At 41.0% G+C, this 18,954-nt stretch overlaps 1 protein-coding gene across 4 annotated transcripts in view; it reads right to left on the minus strand.

The window, feature by feature from the left end:
- Nucleotides 1-2,643: 2,643 nt before the first annotated feature.
- Nucleotides 2,644-18,954, minus strand: part of LOC146808579 (uncharacterized) — a 184,000-nt gene continuing 167,689 nt past the window's right edge. For 3 of the 4 annotated variants that reach the window (XR_014967577.1, XM_085620645.1, XM_085620643.1), the window contains exons 6-7: nucleotides 17,982-18,083; nucleotides 15,260-15,443 (exon numbers count right to left, since the gene is read on the minus strand). Coding sequence is in view for 3 of the 4 variants with exons in the window: in XM_085620645.1 (XP_085476771.1) it covers nucleotides 17,989-18,083 (95 nt within the window). In the remaining variant the exon portion in view is untranslated. Of the gene's footprint in view, nucleotides 2,728-15,259; nucleotides 15,444-17,981; nucleotides 18,084-18,954 lie in introns of those variants that run through there. The other variant, XM_085620644.1, reaches the window with a different exon arrangement.

Consider the following 18,954-nt stretch of genomic DNA (forward strand, 5'->3'; position numbering starts at 1 on the left):
AGCTCCCTCTAGCCGTACGTAAAATTCCAACTCTAAGCATTTTCAGGAAACAGCTGAAAGCGTTTTTGTTCTAAACAGGACACTTTTCTTGCTATCCGGATCTTTTAACCCTCAGTACATTCTCCTAGTTAGCGCCTAGATGCCCCAGGGTGAGTTGTGCGCTCTATAAAAACCATTTAACATAACATAACATGTTGGTAGTCTTTCAAAAAGCTCAGTTAGGGGAGACACAAGCCTCATGGGAAGAAAACAACATAGTAGTGTTTAAAAAAAAAACTAAACCCCCATTAAAGCCAGGGTCCTATCGAAACAAATATAACAATGTACTACTGGCTACGGACATGCTACAAAATATGGGTGTTTTGATATCAGAAAATATATACAAGCCTAGTTAGCAGAATCTCCTTCAGTCTATGAGCTTTTAATGGGGGAGGGGGCTAAAGGTCTCCTAAAAACCCTGAAGCTAGCTACTATAATAAAACTATATGTAAGGTTTTGTTAGGGGTATTTAGAGTATGGCAGCAATTCATAAGGAAAATAAAATTGCCTAAATATAACTACTATATGCCATAATGGGGGGCTGTTACCTTACCAGTGATATTCCAAAATGTAATAATGAAGGCTGGGGGGCGAAAAGGAATTTCATGGCTGGGGGATCTCATATCTGATGAAAATGTAAGCTCGTTTGGAGACCTCTGGGAGAAATGTAAGATTCCCCTTCAACACTTTTTTTAATATCTTCAGAGCGGGAAATTTCTAAATAAATTGGATAGGACAAATGGGCCGGTGACCCGGATACCTATCATTGAGATAATTGGTAAAAGAGCCAAGATTGGAGCTATTTATGATTCATTTATTCAAAACGTTCCCAATGATTTAGAAATCCAGAGTGTTAAATGGGAAGGTAGACTAGGGTTTGAGGGAACAATAGTGCAAGAATCCTTAGACATTGGTGATGAGGTAATATTGACAGCTGGTCTAAAAAAGCCAGCATTTTAAGACTGTGTTTGACTTGTATTTTACCCCAGCTAAATTGTTCAACTGGGGAAGGAGAGAGGATGACCACTGTCCTTGGTGTAGGGAGCCGAGGGCTGAAATTGCCCACATGTTTTTCTCAGTCCAAGACTGGGAACTTTGCCTTATGATATGGCTACATTTTTAGAAGAGATTACTGGAGTCCCAATAGTAATTACATCTACAATGGCACTTCTAGGAGTATTAGAGGATCCACGAGGAAACCAGCTGGTAGAAAAAGAGGGCTACCTGATATTTATTGCAATGACTTTAATACGGATGTGTATCGCTATAAAATGGCTTCATCCAGAACCCCCAATTTTTATTAATGTTAATCTAGATTTCTGGCAATCCACACTCTGGAAATTAAGTTGTATGAGTGTAAGAGGTGAAAGGCTCAGAAATGGGGAACCCAGATATGGCACTCAGTCTCCCAATGGCTGAATTAAGGTGAATTTGAACCATTTGACATCATAGTTTAACATCAAAATATATAATTTGCTTTCCTTTTTCTTTTCTCTGGTTTAAGTGTGTAATGTAATGACATCCAGGAAACAAGTAAATTCCAGGTATTTATTTAAAATTCAGGTAGCGAGAGACACAGTACGTATTAGTACATGAGGATAAGATGATAACTGCCAACTCTGGAACATGGAACATAAGTTGTACAACGCAGGTACAGCGTTCCATGTTCCAGACAGGGAAATCAAGGAAGAAATAATATTACAAAGGGGACATGAAGAATGGTGAAGAATGTAACACATCCCACCCCTATTAAGAATAAAAATAATTAAGTCAAATACCTTCCGGGTAATTTTTTTTGTCGAATATTACTCTTAACTCTAGATGCTATTGACTGTGTAGAATGAGAAACATTACCAGAAATATTAGGAGGTTCATGTAACATAAAAGGTTTACCACTATGCAAAGTTTTACATTTTTGAACTCTTCTTACATTCCAAACCCTACCATCCTGGGTAATGCGATACATCCACAACCTCTTTCTCACAACATCCATCCAAGGTTCACTAGACATGCTAGCTGATTGAATGCCATCCTTAAGAACACGATTAAAGTGTTCTACTTGGCCATTTTCTCTTGGTTCATATAAGGAAGTAGTCAAATGTTTGATATTGCACATGTTAAAAAAATCCTCCATTTCATGCGACGTGAGTTGTATCCCATTATCAGTTACAATTATCTCAGGGGAACCCTCACGTGCAAAAACTTCTTTAATAAAAGTGGGAATGACTTGGGATGGAGCATTAGCCACAAACTTGACATCTGGCCATTTAAAGTGGTAGTCCATCATGACTAAAGCAAAATGAGCATTCAAGGGCAGATGTTTAAAGGGCCCAGAAACATCAAAAGCCACCTTTTGCCAAGGAAAACAGGCCAAGACACAGGTTCAAGAGGGGCAGAGGAAACACAAAGCATCTTATCACTGCTTATGCATTCTGGACACTCTCTAACAGTCCTATCTACCATTTTGTCAAGGCCAGGCCACCAAAAATTGGCTCTGATAAGCCGTTTCATAGAGGACATACCTAAATGTCCTTGATGAGTAAGTAACAAAATTTTGTTCTGCATGGAGACAGGAGGAATAATCTTACCTCCACTTTCTTCTATCTCGGCAGACACACGACAAAAAGGAGCAAGGTCAGCAGAAGTATGTCTTTCTTTGGGCCATCCATTTTTCACACACTCAGAAATCTGCTGACACAAAGGGTCACTAGTCATTTCCATTGTCCAGTCATATTCAGATAAATTTACAAATTGATGAGAAACAAAATCTTTTATAGTGGCAATTACATCTACATCTTGTTCAATAGAAGAAACATACACGTCATTGCAAGGTAACCTTGAAAGAAAGTCTGCAGTGACATTGTTCCTGCCCGGAACGTTTACTACTTCAAAGTCATACTCCTGTAGACAATATGTGAGTCGGGCTATGCGAGCAGTAGAATTCCAACCTCCCCTGGAGATAATATACTAACTAGGGGCTTATGGTCAGTTCTAAGTATGAATGTACTTCCCCACACATAATTACGAAAATGTTTGATGGCCCAGATACATGACAACAACTCCCTTTCAATTACAGCATATCTCCTTTCAGTCTCAGAGAGAGTCCTCGATGCAAAGGCTACACACCATTCATCTGTCACACTGGCTAAGAACTCCTCCCAGTCCTTAAAGACTAGCATCCACTGTAATAATACACTTCTTATTGAGACAAAAGGATTTTAGGGTAGGGGCATTAACAATCTCTTCTTTGATCTGTCTAAAGGCTGCGTCTTGTTTATCTGTCCAGATAAACTCAGAAGGTTTCCTCATCAATTCTCTGAGGGGTTCCATTTTGGTGGCAACGTTCTGTATGAATTTACTATAGTATTTGCATGGACCTGCAAAAGAGAGAAGTTTTTTCTTATTGTCAGGAGCTGGTGCATTGATGATAGCATCCACCAAAGCTTTCTTAGGTACCACACCCTCACCAGAAAGGGTATGTCCTAGATTACAGACTTACAAAAAGATTTACATTTGCCAGCCTTGAGTGTTAAACCACTTTCTCCCAACCTGGAACAAACTTCTTTAAGGTGATGAGTGTGTTCATCCTCATTTTTAGAAAAGATCAGAATATCATCTTGGAAGCACTTAACAAATGCGCTCAGATCTTTGAAAATGTGATACATAGCCCTTTGAAATACAGATGCGGCCAAAGCTAGTCCGAAAGGCATCCTTTTAAATTGGAAAAGACCATGGGGTGTTATAAAGGCAGTGTAGTGTTTCACATCATCTGTAAATTCAATCTGATGATAAACTGACCGAAGGTCAAGAGTGGAAAATATACAAGCACCATCTAACATGCATAGCATTTCATTAATGTTAGGGAGAGGGTGACAATCAGTAACCAAATTGGTATTCAATGCCCTTAAGTCAACACATAACCTAATACTTTTATCAGGTTTAAGGGCTAAAACAATGGGAGAATTCCACTCAGATGACTCAATCTCCTCAATAATATCATCCTTAACCATGGCATCCAACATGTCCCTTAATTCCGTTCTAATGCTAATAGGAACTCCTCTTAATTTTTGTTTTACAGGAACTGAACCTACCTTGACTTTGATTCTGTGACTGAAGCCTCTAAGTGTCCCCAAATTATCAGAAAAAACATGAGGGAATAAATCTGTAAATTTTGTACTAGATGGGGATAAAGCAAGTATTGAAACTGGTTCTTTGTTCCTGGGATTCAAGAGAATGCCTAACCTGGCTTGGTCCCGCCAGCCTAACACATTGACGCCTTTGAATGCCACATAAAATTTGATGGTGGCAGAATTATCTTTAAACTCAATAGGTACTTCTTTGAAACCTATAAAATCAATTTTAGAACCATCAAAACTGAAAGCAACAATGTCAGGTTCACACAGCAAATTGATATCAACAAGTTCTCCCAGGCATTGTGAACAATACTCTTTGGTAATAATGGTCCAAGGAGATCCTGAGTCTGCCATGAGCTCCAATCCTTTTCCTAAGATGTGTACAATGCATTTTGGAGAACACATTTTGTCTGCCTCGATACATCAAATAAATCTTGAATAGAAACCACAACCCCAGACTCTACATCTCCACAAGAGTGATCATTAGCAGAAATATCACAAGCAACATAAGAAACAATTCCTCTTCCTACATTGGAAGAAGAAAATGCGAATTTTTTCGAATCAAGTTTAGATTTAGACACATTTTTACACATTTTTGAGAAATGTCGCGAACGTCCACATTTGTTACACTCTTTGCCTATAGCGGGACATTGTGGAAATGAGGCTATGTGGTCTGGAGTACCACATCTATGACAAGAAAACTGTTTGAATTTATTCTCTCCATTGTAGTTGGAATATCATTTCGAAGTACTAGGGTTGACAACGTTGACCTCATTTGGAGTAGTGGATTTAGTTTCTTTGTCGAGGGACTTGATCCATTCATCAGATTGTTCTAAAGCTTTGGCTGTACTAATTGCCGTCTCCAAATTGGGATCACCTGATATCCATAGTTGTTCTTGAACTTTTTTACTTTTAACGTGCACGATGATTTGATCCCTGATCATCTCATCAGTCATCAAACTAAAGTTGTAATGCAAAGACAACGCACGTAGAGCGGTGAGAAACTCATCAAAACCTTTATTTTCATCTTGAGCCCTAGTATAAAATTTAAACCTATTAAGTGCCACACTGGTCGTAGGTTTAAATCTACCTTCTATACGCAAAACAGCTTCATCATATGCATTGTAATCTCCACCAGACCTGACAGGAGGAGGAGTTCTGTAAACTAATTGTCCTTCCGAACCTAGAGAGTGGAGAAAAATATTTTTCTTCCTTTCAGCTGACATGCGTTCTCCATCAATGGCCTTTAGGAAAGTGAAAAACTCCTCCTTCCATCTTGTCCAAGGGATAGGTGGTTCTCCTTTTGATTGTAGGAATTTAGAAGGTGGGTCAAATTGCATATTTACGATAATGTTAAATGTTGGCTCAGAGAAATATAAGAGACTAATTGTAGACTAACTGGAGACATGCAATTGTATAGACAGGATTAAATTCACTAAAAATAATAAGGTACAGTATGATATTTTAGACTGCAAATTAAATGAAATTCACTAAAAGCAATAACATGCAGTATGCTATTTTGAAATGTAAAGTTAATGGTGTGCCTCTTAGTAAGTAAAACAGACTTTTCTAACTGTCAAGCCAACAATTAGAAATTATTTAGCCATTTTAGCCAGGTGTGCACCACATATCGTGCACTGATAGTAGAAATATGCAGTATTAATAAATATGACTTGAACTCAATACCAATGGAATGTACCAGATGGCGTAGCACAAGTAGATATTATGCTGCACAAAATATGGAGATCACTGTAGTTTTACCTTGTAGAACGCAGGAAAAGTTATCAAATTGCCACTAGAGGTATGCACAGGCCGCAGAGTTAGTAAAAATACAAGTTTGCCGCTTGTAATCTTTTATCGTTGAGGAGGTAATGTTAATGACAATATTGAATCTCCATAATAAAATCCTACCGTTAAAGGTTTCTGAAGATAAACCTTTACCAATATGGCTGCCGACGTGATGACAAAATGCGCAACCAATGATAGCATGTTGTTAAATGTGTAGCAGCGGTGCGCGTTGATCATGCATTCTGCGTCACAGTTCGTATCTAGGCAACCGGACGAATGATGCTCGTGCGCAGGTCAGGCACACTAAATGCCAATAATGTATAAAATTCGTAACTTATGATTGGAAACTCAGAGATCCTCGAAATTTCGGCAAACAGCACCAGCAGGAAGTCGGCAACACGCAGGACGCTCACACAGGTCCCGAATCATCAACTCCGAAGCTGGGTCCGAAAGAAGACATCACCGCACCTGTGCCTCGTCTGGAAACGTGACTGAGGAGGTCTTCAGTAATTCGTCGCCAATTTGTAATGTAATGACATTCAGGAAACAAGTAAATTCCAGGTATTTATTTTAAATTCAGGTAGAGAGAGACACAGTACGTCTTAGTACATGAGGATAAGATGATAACTGCCAACTCTGGAACATGAAAGATAAGTTGCACAACGCAGGTACAGCGTTCCATGTTCCAGACAGGGAAATCAAGGAAGAAATAATATTACAAAGGGGACATGAAGAATGGTGAAGAATGTAACAAAGTGTTAAGAAGAAAGTATGGTAATCCTATTACAACAGCACCTATTACAACATGCCCCTGTCTCTGCAATACCCGGAATTTTTAGTCTCTGCTCCAGCACTTTCTCTCAATGAATTATGTGTCCATACTGTTTTATCTTTGCCCTTCGCATCTGTTACCTTGTATAATTTTTTTTGCCTCCGTGGTTTTACCTCCCCATATCCCAACAACTTTTAGAGCTCAGATAAAAATTTTATGTAATTGAATGATTGTTAAAATGCTGAGATCTAATCTGTTTGTAATGAGGTACCGATGATTTTTGTCATCACTCTGGATATCTGAGGTATCCTCATTCTAAGGTTATTTTTTGTTTTCTTTTAAATGCAAATAAATAAAAAAAAAAAAAGATGGGCTCTCCCAGGCACGACAGCGGCTCTGCTTAGCACACACACAAGTTTTCCAAAACTTTGATGTTCCTACACGGACCATACTATTTTGGGAGACACACCAGTATTTTTACACGGACCAGGCACCGGTAATACTCACACAAGCTGAACACAACAACGGGCCTTACCAGCAGTACCTCAGCTGTAGCCAGAATTCACAAACTATGCAAAATACATCAAGCAAAGAAAAAACACAGTGGGCAGAACTCTGTGGACTCTCGTGGAAAGTTTGTGTAGCTCTGCGTAATTCCACATGGTAAAACTCTGCAAGTTTCACTCACCCCTACTACTATAGTGGCAGGGGGGGGGGGGGGCAAATGGACATAGCTTGTATGGGATTTCAAGTCTTTGCATACTCAGCAGCAATTAAAAGGGAGAACCATGTACTCTGCCCTCTGACTAAGAGAGAAGAAGAAAGAACCCACTTGTCTTGGGCAGTCACTACAGAAGAGATTGAGCTCCAATAACTCAAACTATGTATTCACTTCCATCAAGGATTTTAGATCGTTTTTCAACGTGGAACTGTAGAGAAAGCAAACTTGCTTTGCCTTGGATAAGCACAAGAAGTTAGAATGATTTGTCCTTTCCAGAAGTGGGCCTGCTATGTTTATATTTGTGCGTCCCTTTGAGGTTTAAATTCTCACTACAGTGTACACGACGCCAGTATACACAACTTCACTCTGCCGTATTTGACTGTATGCCAGTACAGTGTTCACCAGCCCCCTCTACACCACTCCACTGTATGCCCATCTACTGTACCCGATTACACTGTAAGCTACTTCACTCTTCACTACTCCACTGCCTGGTATCCCACTCTACCCCATTCCAATGTACACCATTCAAATCTATGCCACTGTGTACTGTACATCACTTCACGTTAATCCAGTATAGGCTAATCCACTGTACGCCACTCCACTGTATTCCACTCTATGGCCACTCCAATATACACTTATACACTGTATGCAACTTCACTCTACACCACTCCACTCTATGGTATCCCACTCTACCCCATTCCAATGTACACCATTCAAATCTATGCCACTGTGTACTGTACGTCACTCCACGCTAATCCAGTATAGGCTAATCCACTGTATGCCACTCCACTGTATTCCACTCTATGGCCACTCCAATATACACTAACACGGTATGCAACTTCACTCTACACCACTCCACTCTATGGTATCCCACTCTATCCCATTCCTATGTACACCATTCAAATCTATGCCACTGTGTACTGTACGTCACTCCACGCTAATCCAGTATAGGCTAATCCACTGTACGCCACTCCACTGTATTCCACTCTATGGCCACTCCAATATACGCTAATGCACTGTTTGTAACTTCACTCTACACCACTCCACTCTATGGTATCCCACTCTATACCATTCCTATGTTCACCACTCCTTCCTATGCCAACCTCTTTATGGGTTGGTTCAAGGAGGTGTGGCTCTGGGGCCAGAATGGGTCACATTGGATTGAACATATATACTACTGGGACAGGTACATCAACGATATCCTGATGATCTGGACAGGGTCTGTGGACGAGTTTCTGACCAGTACATTTGGATATGAATATGTACAAAATGTCATTTACTATGAACTTTGATCGGCAAACGATAAAATTCCTCGATGTCGAATTGTACACATGTGGCTTCACGTTAATGAGCAGAATGTGTAGAAAAAAGACATCCTGTAACATATTTTTACATGCAAGTAGTGACCATTCCAGACATCCCATTTATGCATACCATATGGAGAAATGTCCAGGACCAGGAGGAACTACAGTTCAGATAAAGATTATCTTAGGAACTTGGCTGACATTAAACAGAAGTTCCTTATCAGAGGCTATGACAGTGGCACCATCAGAAATGCACATGAAAGAGCGATGAAGCTAGACGGACAAGTCACACTTAAAGACAACAGACCTAAGCAAGACAAACAAACAGAAACTATTAGACGTATCATCATCTATTGCAGTAACAGAAGTGATGGCAATAGGATTCGGAACAGACACTGCCACTTGTTGAAAGAATGCACCAATATTGCAAAACATGTCACCAGACACCCAGAAAATGCCTTTTGCAATGGAAGAATTCTTAGAGGACTTATCAGCCCCAGTAACCCAGGCAAAAAAGGACGTGAGAAACGGTTAACACCACACATGAAAGGTTTCCACAAATGCGTATGCTGCACTATGCGCAGAGTTGCAAAAAAGAATAACTCATTTAAATATAACGAAAGCCCCATCTTCTAAATCAAATGCAACATAAATTGAACAGTACAGTTTGTGGTCTACGTGTTGATTTATAAGTGCAATACAATTTATGTGGGAAGCACAGTGAGAATGGTCAAAGTAATGGAACACTTTCACGCAGTGAAACAAGGGGATCATAAATACCCCTTTGCACTTCATACACTGAGTTGTAAAACAACTAGACCAACATAGGAGCTTTTAGTTCCATGGTCTAGAAATGGTACAACAAAATGATAGAGGAGGTAACCAAGAGTTACACTTAAGATGCCAAGAAGCCATTTGGATTTTGAGTCTCAAAGCTGTGAAGAAAGATCTTAACATGGATCAGGAATTGCATTACTTCTTGTGTGATTAAGAACTGATCATATCTACCGTATTTTGTGACAATGTACTGCTAACAAGTGCTCCATACTATGATGCATGGACCTAGGAAACAGTAATGATATATAATTCCAAATGTGGCAGTAGGAAGCTTTATATCTGCTTCCAATACAGTCACAATGGTGCCTTTTTTCTCTATATATTGGGGTACATCCTGAAGCTTCCTCATTCTGTCACCTTGCTTTTCACTTATAACACAAATGAGTAGATAAATGTGGCCTCAAACTATTCACTCAGTGTGTAATATAGCAAGACATTGAGGACACAGTCTGACTTATCACATGACTGATTGCTCTATGAGTATCTAGCTTGGACCTGTACAAGAATATATATATACAATCTTTCATATACATACCCACTTTTGAGCATTTTTTTATGAGCAGTTCACAGCATTTGTTTGGAAACATATGCCATAACATATAACTTTACACATTATAGTAACTGCTGCCCGATATACCAATCTGGTCACCATATATCACCCCTGGAACTGACTACACGATTTGCAGGCCATGTACATATTCATTCGTTCAGTAAGGAAACACACTCTAATATGGCTGCCACTATCCTCTTGGAAGTGATTCTGACAATGGATCTCAATTGCATTATTCAGGCCAACATGGGAGGCCGTCTTCTTATCATACTGAGGGCAGGCCAGCTACATTTAATATACTTTCAGAATAGAGATGATCAATTTTAAGTTCCTACACTCGTGGACTCACTTCTATAGCAATGCTCATCATTCGAATAAGGCTGCCATATTCACGTATAGAGAGTGGAGTTCTGAATACAGCTAGTCTGTCTATTCTTACACTGACTACTTATCCTAGATTCAACATGGCACCCATGCAAAACTCAACAACATGCCATTTGAGTGTATACACGCGAGCGCCCTCCCGCAGGAATGCGTTGTAGATATTGAAAGTATGTAAGTATGTTTAAAGTACCCTTTAGGGACCTAGGGACCAGTGTGTGCACGGGGATTCTCTGTTGCTGATTTATGCGAGTTACTGGCTGACATGAGATACAAGCATATACTAATATAAGACGAGGCATGGTGATTTTGCTTTAGAAATAGACAGAATCGGACTGGATAATATTTTAAATACAAAATATATATTTATATCTCTATAGCAGAATAATATAACAGCCAGACATTATCCCAGACTCCACACACAATAGTGGAGCCACATAAGGTAGGACTTTAGAGTTTATTTATTGTATACGACCAGACACTAGCTGATGTAGAGGCAGTTTCTGAAGGTGTTCTCAATTATTTATAGCCACAATACTCTAGGACAATCCTGCTTCTTTTGCATATGTTACCAGAAGACTAGGTGAGTCTTCAGACCTTTTGTAACACTACATGGACCCAGGGGTCACATCTACAGTTGGAGAAACCAATGTGTGCATGTCATAGGGAGACTTGACAAGTACCTTGTTTCAATGAATAATAGCAACGGACTCAGGGGAATATTAGCAAGACCGGCGATAAAATTATCGCCATTTTAGCGGCAGCTTCCTGCCGCTAAAACGGCGATAATTTTATCGCCAGTCTTGCTAATATGCCCCTCAGTTTTTAACAACTAATACCACATTGATGGGGATTTGTAAATAAATGGACACACAATGTTTTTAATTCAGACTTAAAGTGCTCACTATAATAGACACAGAGCCGTAGTTGATCACATGATATTTTAAGGGACACTGCTCAGGTGATGAGATCTTAAATACTTAGGCGCTCCTCATAAATTGTGATTATATTCATGTTTGTCGCCCTGATGAATTCTGCTGCAACATTCTCAGGAATAGATTAAACACATGTTGGTGAGGGCAAAATGGATTAATGGATGTTTAATCAAGACAATATGTTTAAACCACAATCTCAACTCTGAATTCTGGTGTGCTTGGAGAACCCCTTTTTGAAAATAATAGTGGTGCAAGTTATGTTTATGGGCATTGATTCTGTTGAAATGAAACAAAGAGATGCTGTTAGACAAAACAATCCAGTGAAAGTTAGTATTGCAGTAAATGATCTCATTGGAAACCAACTATCCAGGAGGTCTGAATCAGGGCAAAGAACTGTGGGTTCATTTGGATCAATAGGGGTATATCAATGTAGCAAGAAAATGACAATGAGCTGATTGATAAGCTGTCTGTTAATTTGAACTAGTTGACTTTCGAGTATAAACCATCTATATTGATAGAAGGTCCACTTGGACTAGATTGGTATAATGTTTAGTTTAAACAAATCTTTAATTTGTGATAGTCAGAATTTTCTGAAAGGATGGAATATGGGAAAGTTTATGTTTAATATTTGAGTGTTTTACTTTCAGTGATATATTAGATATATTAAAGAAACCCTACTCAACATTGGTGTCTGTTTGTATCCAAAAGTTGTAATAAGGTTTGTAGTCCTATTTTATCTTCTGTACTGTAACTCAAGATGGCTGAATAAGTTAAAGTTTTAAAGAAACTGACAAAATACTGGTCGCAGAAAGGTTGTGTTTAGTTGTAAACATGTAACCTGTGTCTAACGTTATGCAACTGAACAGATGAATTTCAGTGCCAAGAGGTGGTGATTTTTTATTTGAGACATGCTCCACGTTTAAATTGCATCTGAATTTCTTACCGGCTGCCCAGCGAAGTCAGCGCTGGCTGTGTGAGAGAGTCGCGGACAGAGCAGGGGAGCGTTGTTTTCATATACATATATGTATGGTTAAAAGTTAAAGTGATGTCAAAATTACATGAAAATGTAAGTTAAAAGATAGTATTTTATTTAAAAAAAAAAAAACGCATTTGCCATGGATGGTGATGTCATTAATCCTATCATTTCAGATGAAATTAGAGATGTTATCGATGATATCATAGAACAAGTCCTAAGTGATGTAATAGGTGATGTCATATGAGAGGGCAAAAGTTATACATGGCTAGTGAGAAATTTATAGTTCCTTCATTCATCTATAACTGGTGAATACCTATCTGTAGTGTCAGATAACCAGGAAAAGCATCCACTCAGGAGCCCTGTCGGATCCTTGCCCACACCACATCTTCCTCAGATCAGTGGCCGCAATCACCCCACAGCTTCGCCACACCATCAACTGCTCCATCGAAACCACCACCTTCCCTGATGGCTGGAGACACGCCGAGATAAACCCCCTGGTGAAGAAGCCGTCCTCAAACCCGCTGACCTCAGGAACTCCAGGCCCATCTCCCTCCTCCCAGCCAAGGCCATTAGGAAGGCCATCAATGCCTAACTCTCCGCTTTCCTAGAAGTAAATCACGCCCTGTAAACCTCCCCATCTGGCTTCCAAAGCAACAACAGCACAGAGGCTGCACTCCTCGCCGCCACCACCGACAACATCCGCTCCCTCCTCAATCTGGGCGAGGCCACAGCTCTTATCCTACTGGACTTCTCGGCTGTCTTCGACACCGTCTCCCACGCACCCTAATAACGAGATTCCATGATGCCGGCATCTACGACAAGGCACTGGACTGGATTCACTCGTTCCTCACCGGCCGAACTCAGCAAATCATACTACCCCTGTTCCTCTCAGAACCCACAGAGATCAGCTGCGGAGTGCCCCAGGGTTCTTCCCTAAGCCCCACCCTCTTCAATGTCTACATGACCCCCCGTGCAGCCATCGTCAGAAACCACAGAGTCAACATAGTCTCCCCAACCAACGACACCCAGCTGATTCTCTCCCTCACTCACAAACCCAAAACCGCCAGAACCAACTTCCACAGTGGAATGAGGGACATTGCTACCTGGAAGAAAGATAGCTGCGTCAAGCTGAACTCAAAGAAGACTGAAGTACTCATCCTGGGACCTACCCGCCAGCCGCTTTGGGAACCCCTCCGACGCCGACGGACCATGCACGTAACCTTGGCATCAAACTGGACTCGTTGCTCACAATGAACCGCCAAATCAACGCAGTTTCCTCACTCTGCTTCTACACATTCTGCCTGCTTCAAAAGACATTCAGATAGATCCCCACAGAATCCATAAAGATGGTAACACATGCACTCCTCACCGGCAGACTCGACTACGGCAACGCGCTCTATGAGGCGTCAACCAGAAACTACAGAACGTCCAAAATGCCGTAGCCAGACTGGTCCTCTACTTCCCACACCACAGTCACATCACGCAATACCTTAGACAACTCCACTGGCTCCCAGTCAACAAGAGAATCACCTTCAAGCTCCTCATACATGCCTACAAAGCTCTCCACAATGAAGGACCAGCATACCTGAACCACCGCCTTACATTCCACATAACCGCCAGACAACTCTGTTCCGCACATCTTGCCTCCGTCTCCAGGATCCACAAGACCAGAACCAGAGAAAGATTGTTCTCTTACCTCGTCGCCAAGACCTGGAACACCCTGCCCATCCACTTCAGGCAAACCGCGTCACTGACCCAATTCAAAAAGGCCCTCAAGATCTGGCTCTTTGATTGATCCTACACCAGAAGCACTAGCAGCCCCCCCCATCTCCAGTGCCTTGAAAGCCTCACAGGTTGTAGCTGTGCTATACAAACCATTGATTGATTGATTGATTGATTGATTGATTGATTGATTGATTGATTGATTGACTGAACCAATAACAATATAAGAATATAAATATAAACTTAGAAATGTTATAATATTGTTTCTGTTCTGTGCATTTTCAATAATTTTTTTTCAAGTTGAATTTTTTTTATGAAAGAGATTCTTTGTTATTATATTTGTAAAAGAGTTTTAATGTTATTTATATAGTATGAGTAAAGAAAGTTGTGTTAAAATTAAATGTCTTCCAATTTTTTGGGGGGAGAGAAATTAACCATTTGTAATGATTTCATTACTATTATTACTACTATTTAACTTACTTGTGTTTTAATTTTTTCATCAGTTTTTCCCACAATATATTTTATACTCTATTTTCTAGTTTACTGTATTTTGCTTTTTAAAGCACTGCATTGTTGTAGTAGATATTTCAGTGGTAGATATGTTTATCATTTGCTTATTATTTGCAGTATGTTGGTAATTTTAGTTTACGAATAGATATTTTGGGAGTAATTATTTTGACTGCAATGTTTTGGTACATAGATATCTCTGCAGTAGATGTATTTTTAGAACCACAGGGCCAGAGGTTTCAGTTCAGGACACAGAGCTGGCCTTTCTTTCTTTCAGTTCAAGGAAGATGACCATATTGCACAATCAAAGTGTGTAGATAGGCCGGCAAGTAAACAGTACTAGACATATATTCTGCCAGCCCTATTAAAGGAGATCATAAGTACAGAGGGGAAAGGATCCATATTTACACAATACCATAACTTGAGGGAAAGAGGAACAGGAAGAACCAGACTAACTAACTGCTTTGTAATTCACCCTTTGTAACATTGTCAAACGGTGCGCATCATGAACGCGTATGTCATGAATGTATGAAGATTTTTGTAGTCCATGCATGAAACTCTATCTACATTTTATTAAAGAGGAGTCTGATATTATAGGACATCTCTTTATTTTTCCTGCTCCGCATCAGTGTACCAAGCAACATCATAAATGACAAACAGCATCCGCAAACAATGCCGCAACTGCTCCATCCTCAACGGGCGCGAAGAGAGAAGAGCCAGGGCCTGGTGGACATCATTGAATGCTGAGACCCTGGATGCAGGTGATGATCCCATCATTCTGAAAAACAAGGATACAATTCACAAAAGGCCATGCGTGGTTTGGCGGCAAAGTTAAGGATCAATGAGGTAGCATGACAAAGGTATCTGCATAACCACGGTTAACTTGGCCATTGTTGAACCATGACCAGAAGCTCTTGACTAGTTTAGAAGGGTACTGAAAAAATCTCCTCTTCAGTCTGCCACAAATTCACACAGGGATTCCTGGCAGGAATAGATTTACTGCTGTGGATTCCTGCACTGTGAATGGAGAGACACCTGCAGTCATAAACCCCACTAAGGGGGTAGGAAGTTTGGGAACACCCACAGAAGGAACTCTAATTTCACACCCTCTTTCCCTCACAATGACCAGAGATTTGTTTCGGCCAATGGGTGGATCACACTCAGTTTTGATAGGGTGTGGGTGAGGTGCTTTCTCCTCAGGCAAAATGTTTTACTGAAGAAAATAGAAAAATAAAAAAAATATATGTTTGCACTGTGGGTTCCATTACACCTTTGCTTGAATCTATGCTTTGTAGATTTCCATGTAAAGGAAATAGGACCACAGATACCATGTGACGTTCTTAGTAGTACATCAAATACACAAAATATGATGGGAGACATGCTTTCAATGCATGTGACCACTGGTAGTCACTCGCATTCCAATCCATCATTCTATTTCCCTATCATGCCATCTCAGGATGCACCACATGCAGACCAGTCTTGACCCTGCGCCAATAGGAACAGTCCAGCCCGGTCAGCCTGGGGAGGTCCTTCCTGAACCATAACACACGTAATGCAAGACCAGTTTTGCACTAATTGGGACTCGTCAGTCGGGTGTAGCTTGTTTCTAGTCGCACAGTGAGAACGAGACCCGGGTCTGAGCATAACTGTGCCACTTAAGGCGGTACATGAAACACACAAAATATGATGCAAGGAATGCCTGCACCTGTGCTAGACCCAGGTCAAGCTGGTTGTAGGGCTCAGCACTGCACTACAGGGAGCCTAATAACTGTTCATAAAGAGGTCTGTATGACCATTGGCCGAGGAAGATCTGCCACTGTGAGTCTTCTTGACCTTTCAACAGCCTAAGAACTGATATATCTTGACCTGTGGGACTGGGAGTCAAGGGGAGGCCATGGGCTGGACTGCTCTTTCATAACGGGCTGTACCCGGGAGGTCCTTATCCCACCCCTTAAGTCATTGTCTACCCACATTTTGCAGACACCCGCAGGAGTCCTCATTAAGGCGGACTCTTTTCAATCTGTATGCAACTCCTTCCAATCTCATTACTACATACCATCTTTCATGAATGTATTATACTGATGATTCCCTGTATGGTTCGGAGCCTTGATAGAAACACCAATGAGGTCCATAATACACTTCAAAGGGGATTCAGGCACTTGCATACTGGCTGTCAAGAAAATGCCTTAAATGTAACTCAGACAAAACTCTGCTAAGGATGCTGGGTGGACCTTCATCTATTTGATCCCCAGGTTGCTGACTTGACACACTGGGCCTCACCCCAGCTTCTTTTAGGACTCTTACAAATCTTGGTGTGATATTTGATGATGACATTTCCTCCAAGATCCTGATTACTAAGGCATCTGAGGGCTGCTTCTTTCACCTCAGAGGTTTGAGGAAAATAATTTATTTCATCTCTGACAACACTAGCGATCTCACTATTCGAGCCATAATGGGCGCAAGAATGAATTATGCCTCCACTGTAAGTTGCTTCAGCTTCATCTAACCTGTCAAAAGCACACCTGGTACAGAATCCAACTGCCTCACTTCTCCTTAAAGTGCCCTGGTGTGTTCCTAACTCTTGGGAACGGCATTCCTTGCACCGGCTTCCCATACGGAAACGAGACCTAGTCAAGAGTCTTTGTTCTAGTTTGAAAGCCCTTTGTACCCATGGGCAGCTTCAGGCGGGTGGTTGCTCGGTCCATGCATCCAGCTCCTCAGGGTATACTTGGCGGAGGTGTTTAAGATTAGTAAGTTCTGTCAGGACGGTAAGGCTTCTGCTCTCCGGATGGCCCCATCCTGAAATGACTTACCACAGGATGTCAGACTCCTTCAAAACTGCCTGGAGTTCAGGAAGAAACTTACGATGCCGCTCTTTGAGCTACAGTGGGTGTCTTGGACCAGATGTAGCTGAAGGTAGCTATGCATCGGAGCACCTTGTGCGCTTTATAAACACAACAAATAAAATAAATATACAATTAAGACTATACTATCGTTATATAATAATGCACACTATAAGAAAACTAAGTACAACTAACAATTCATGTTTTGATTACCATATCAAACACTGAGTGGCCAGTGATCAGTCTCATGATATCTCATCACATCACATGCCTCCATTTTACTATAAGACACTGATGCATTGAAGCTTTATTGCTTCAGATATAGGCTCAAGGCAGCATCACAGCCCAGGGTGGGACCCTCAGGACTCAGGCCAACCCTTGGGAGGAGGGGTTCCACCATGGGAGGACCACATGACTTGCTGTCATCCTTCTCTTCTGAGGTTGGCCATTTCCTATCATGCGTCAATACTCACCGGGGCTTTATTTGCACGGATATCGACAAAGCTTGCTTAGGCAGATATGACCCATAGGACAAGGTCTTTCTGGTCTACACTCTATAAAGCACGGTCCTTTGCCTGGAATAGAGAAATACGACAGTATGAACAGACATTATTAACATGTTAAAAACCTGTGAGTGCCCCATTTTGGTACCATAGCAATGTAAATAGCATCTTATTGCCTGAAGATGTTCATGAGTAATGAAGGGCGGGAGTCAATATGCCATTCCCTCTGAACCTTGAACCTTTACTGACTTTTCTTAATCCAAATCTCACCTGCCTCGTTGTAAATCTACCCCCTGGAGAGAAACACTCCCTTGGAATGTTCCAGACTCAAATATGGACAACAAGTCACCAGAATGGCAGGTGTACAAGAAGTGACATAATCTATGCTTTGGTACTGATGACATCAGATGTTCCCCCTACTCTTAGGCCCTAAGATTAAAATCTAAGTTTAACGGAGACAAAAGTCTAACTTTACTCCTCCTAAATGCCCTTTGTGAATACCAAAAATCGTAAAGTTAGACTTAAGTCTCAGTTTACTTTTGTGAATCAGGCCCCAAGTGTGTAACAATTGCTACAAGACGCAAGGTGCAGCGGCCTAAGGCTAGCTTTAAGGAAAACCACTGCTGATGGGGGGAATGCGGGAATTCATCTGTGCATTTGGTAATTACTGGACCACATTTCAGATCCTTGTTTTTTGTCAATGTGCTACTTTAGACAAAGATTGGCCATATGTAAATCAGTCTTGATTCCACTCCAATAGGAACAGTCCACCCTGTACTGTCAGGCCAGGTCCACCTCAGAGGAAATGCAAGAAAACCCAGACCAGTTTTGGCTTCGTAATGTGAGGGTTAAAATGTCATTGTGAACCTATGAGTGAATGTGATGGGTAGTGAATGAATGTAGAGGTGAATGCTTGAGTGTGATGTGCTATGTGTGAATCTGA

Source organism: Triturus cristatus, chromosome 8 (assembly GCF_964204655.1).
Source record: "Triturus cristatus chromosome 8, aTriCri1.1, whole genome shotgun sequence".
In the NCBI taxonomy this organism is placed as follows: Eukaryota; Metazoa; Chordata; class Amphibia; order Caudata; family Salamandridae; genus Triturus; species Triturus cristatus.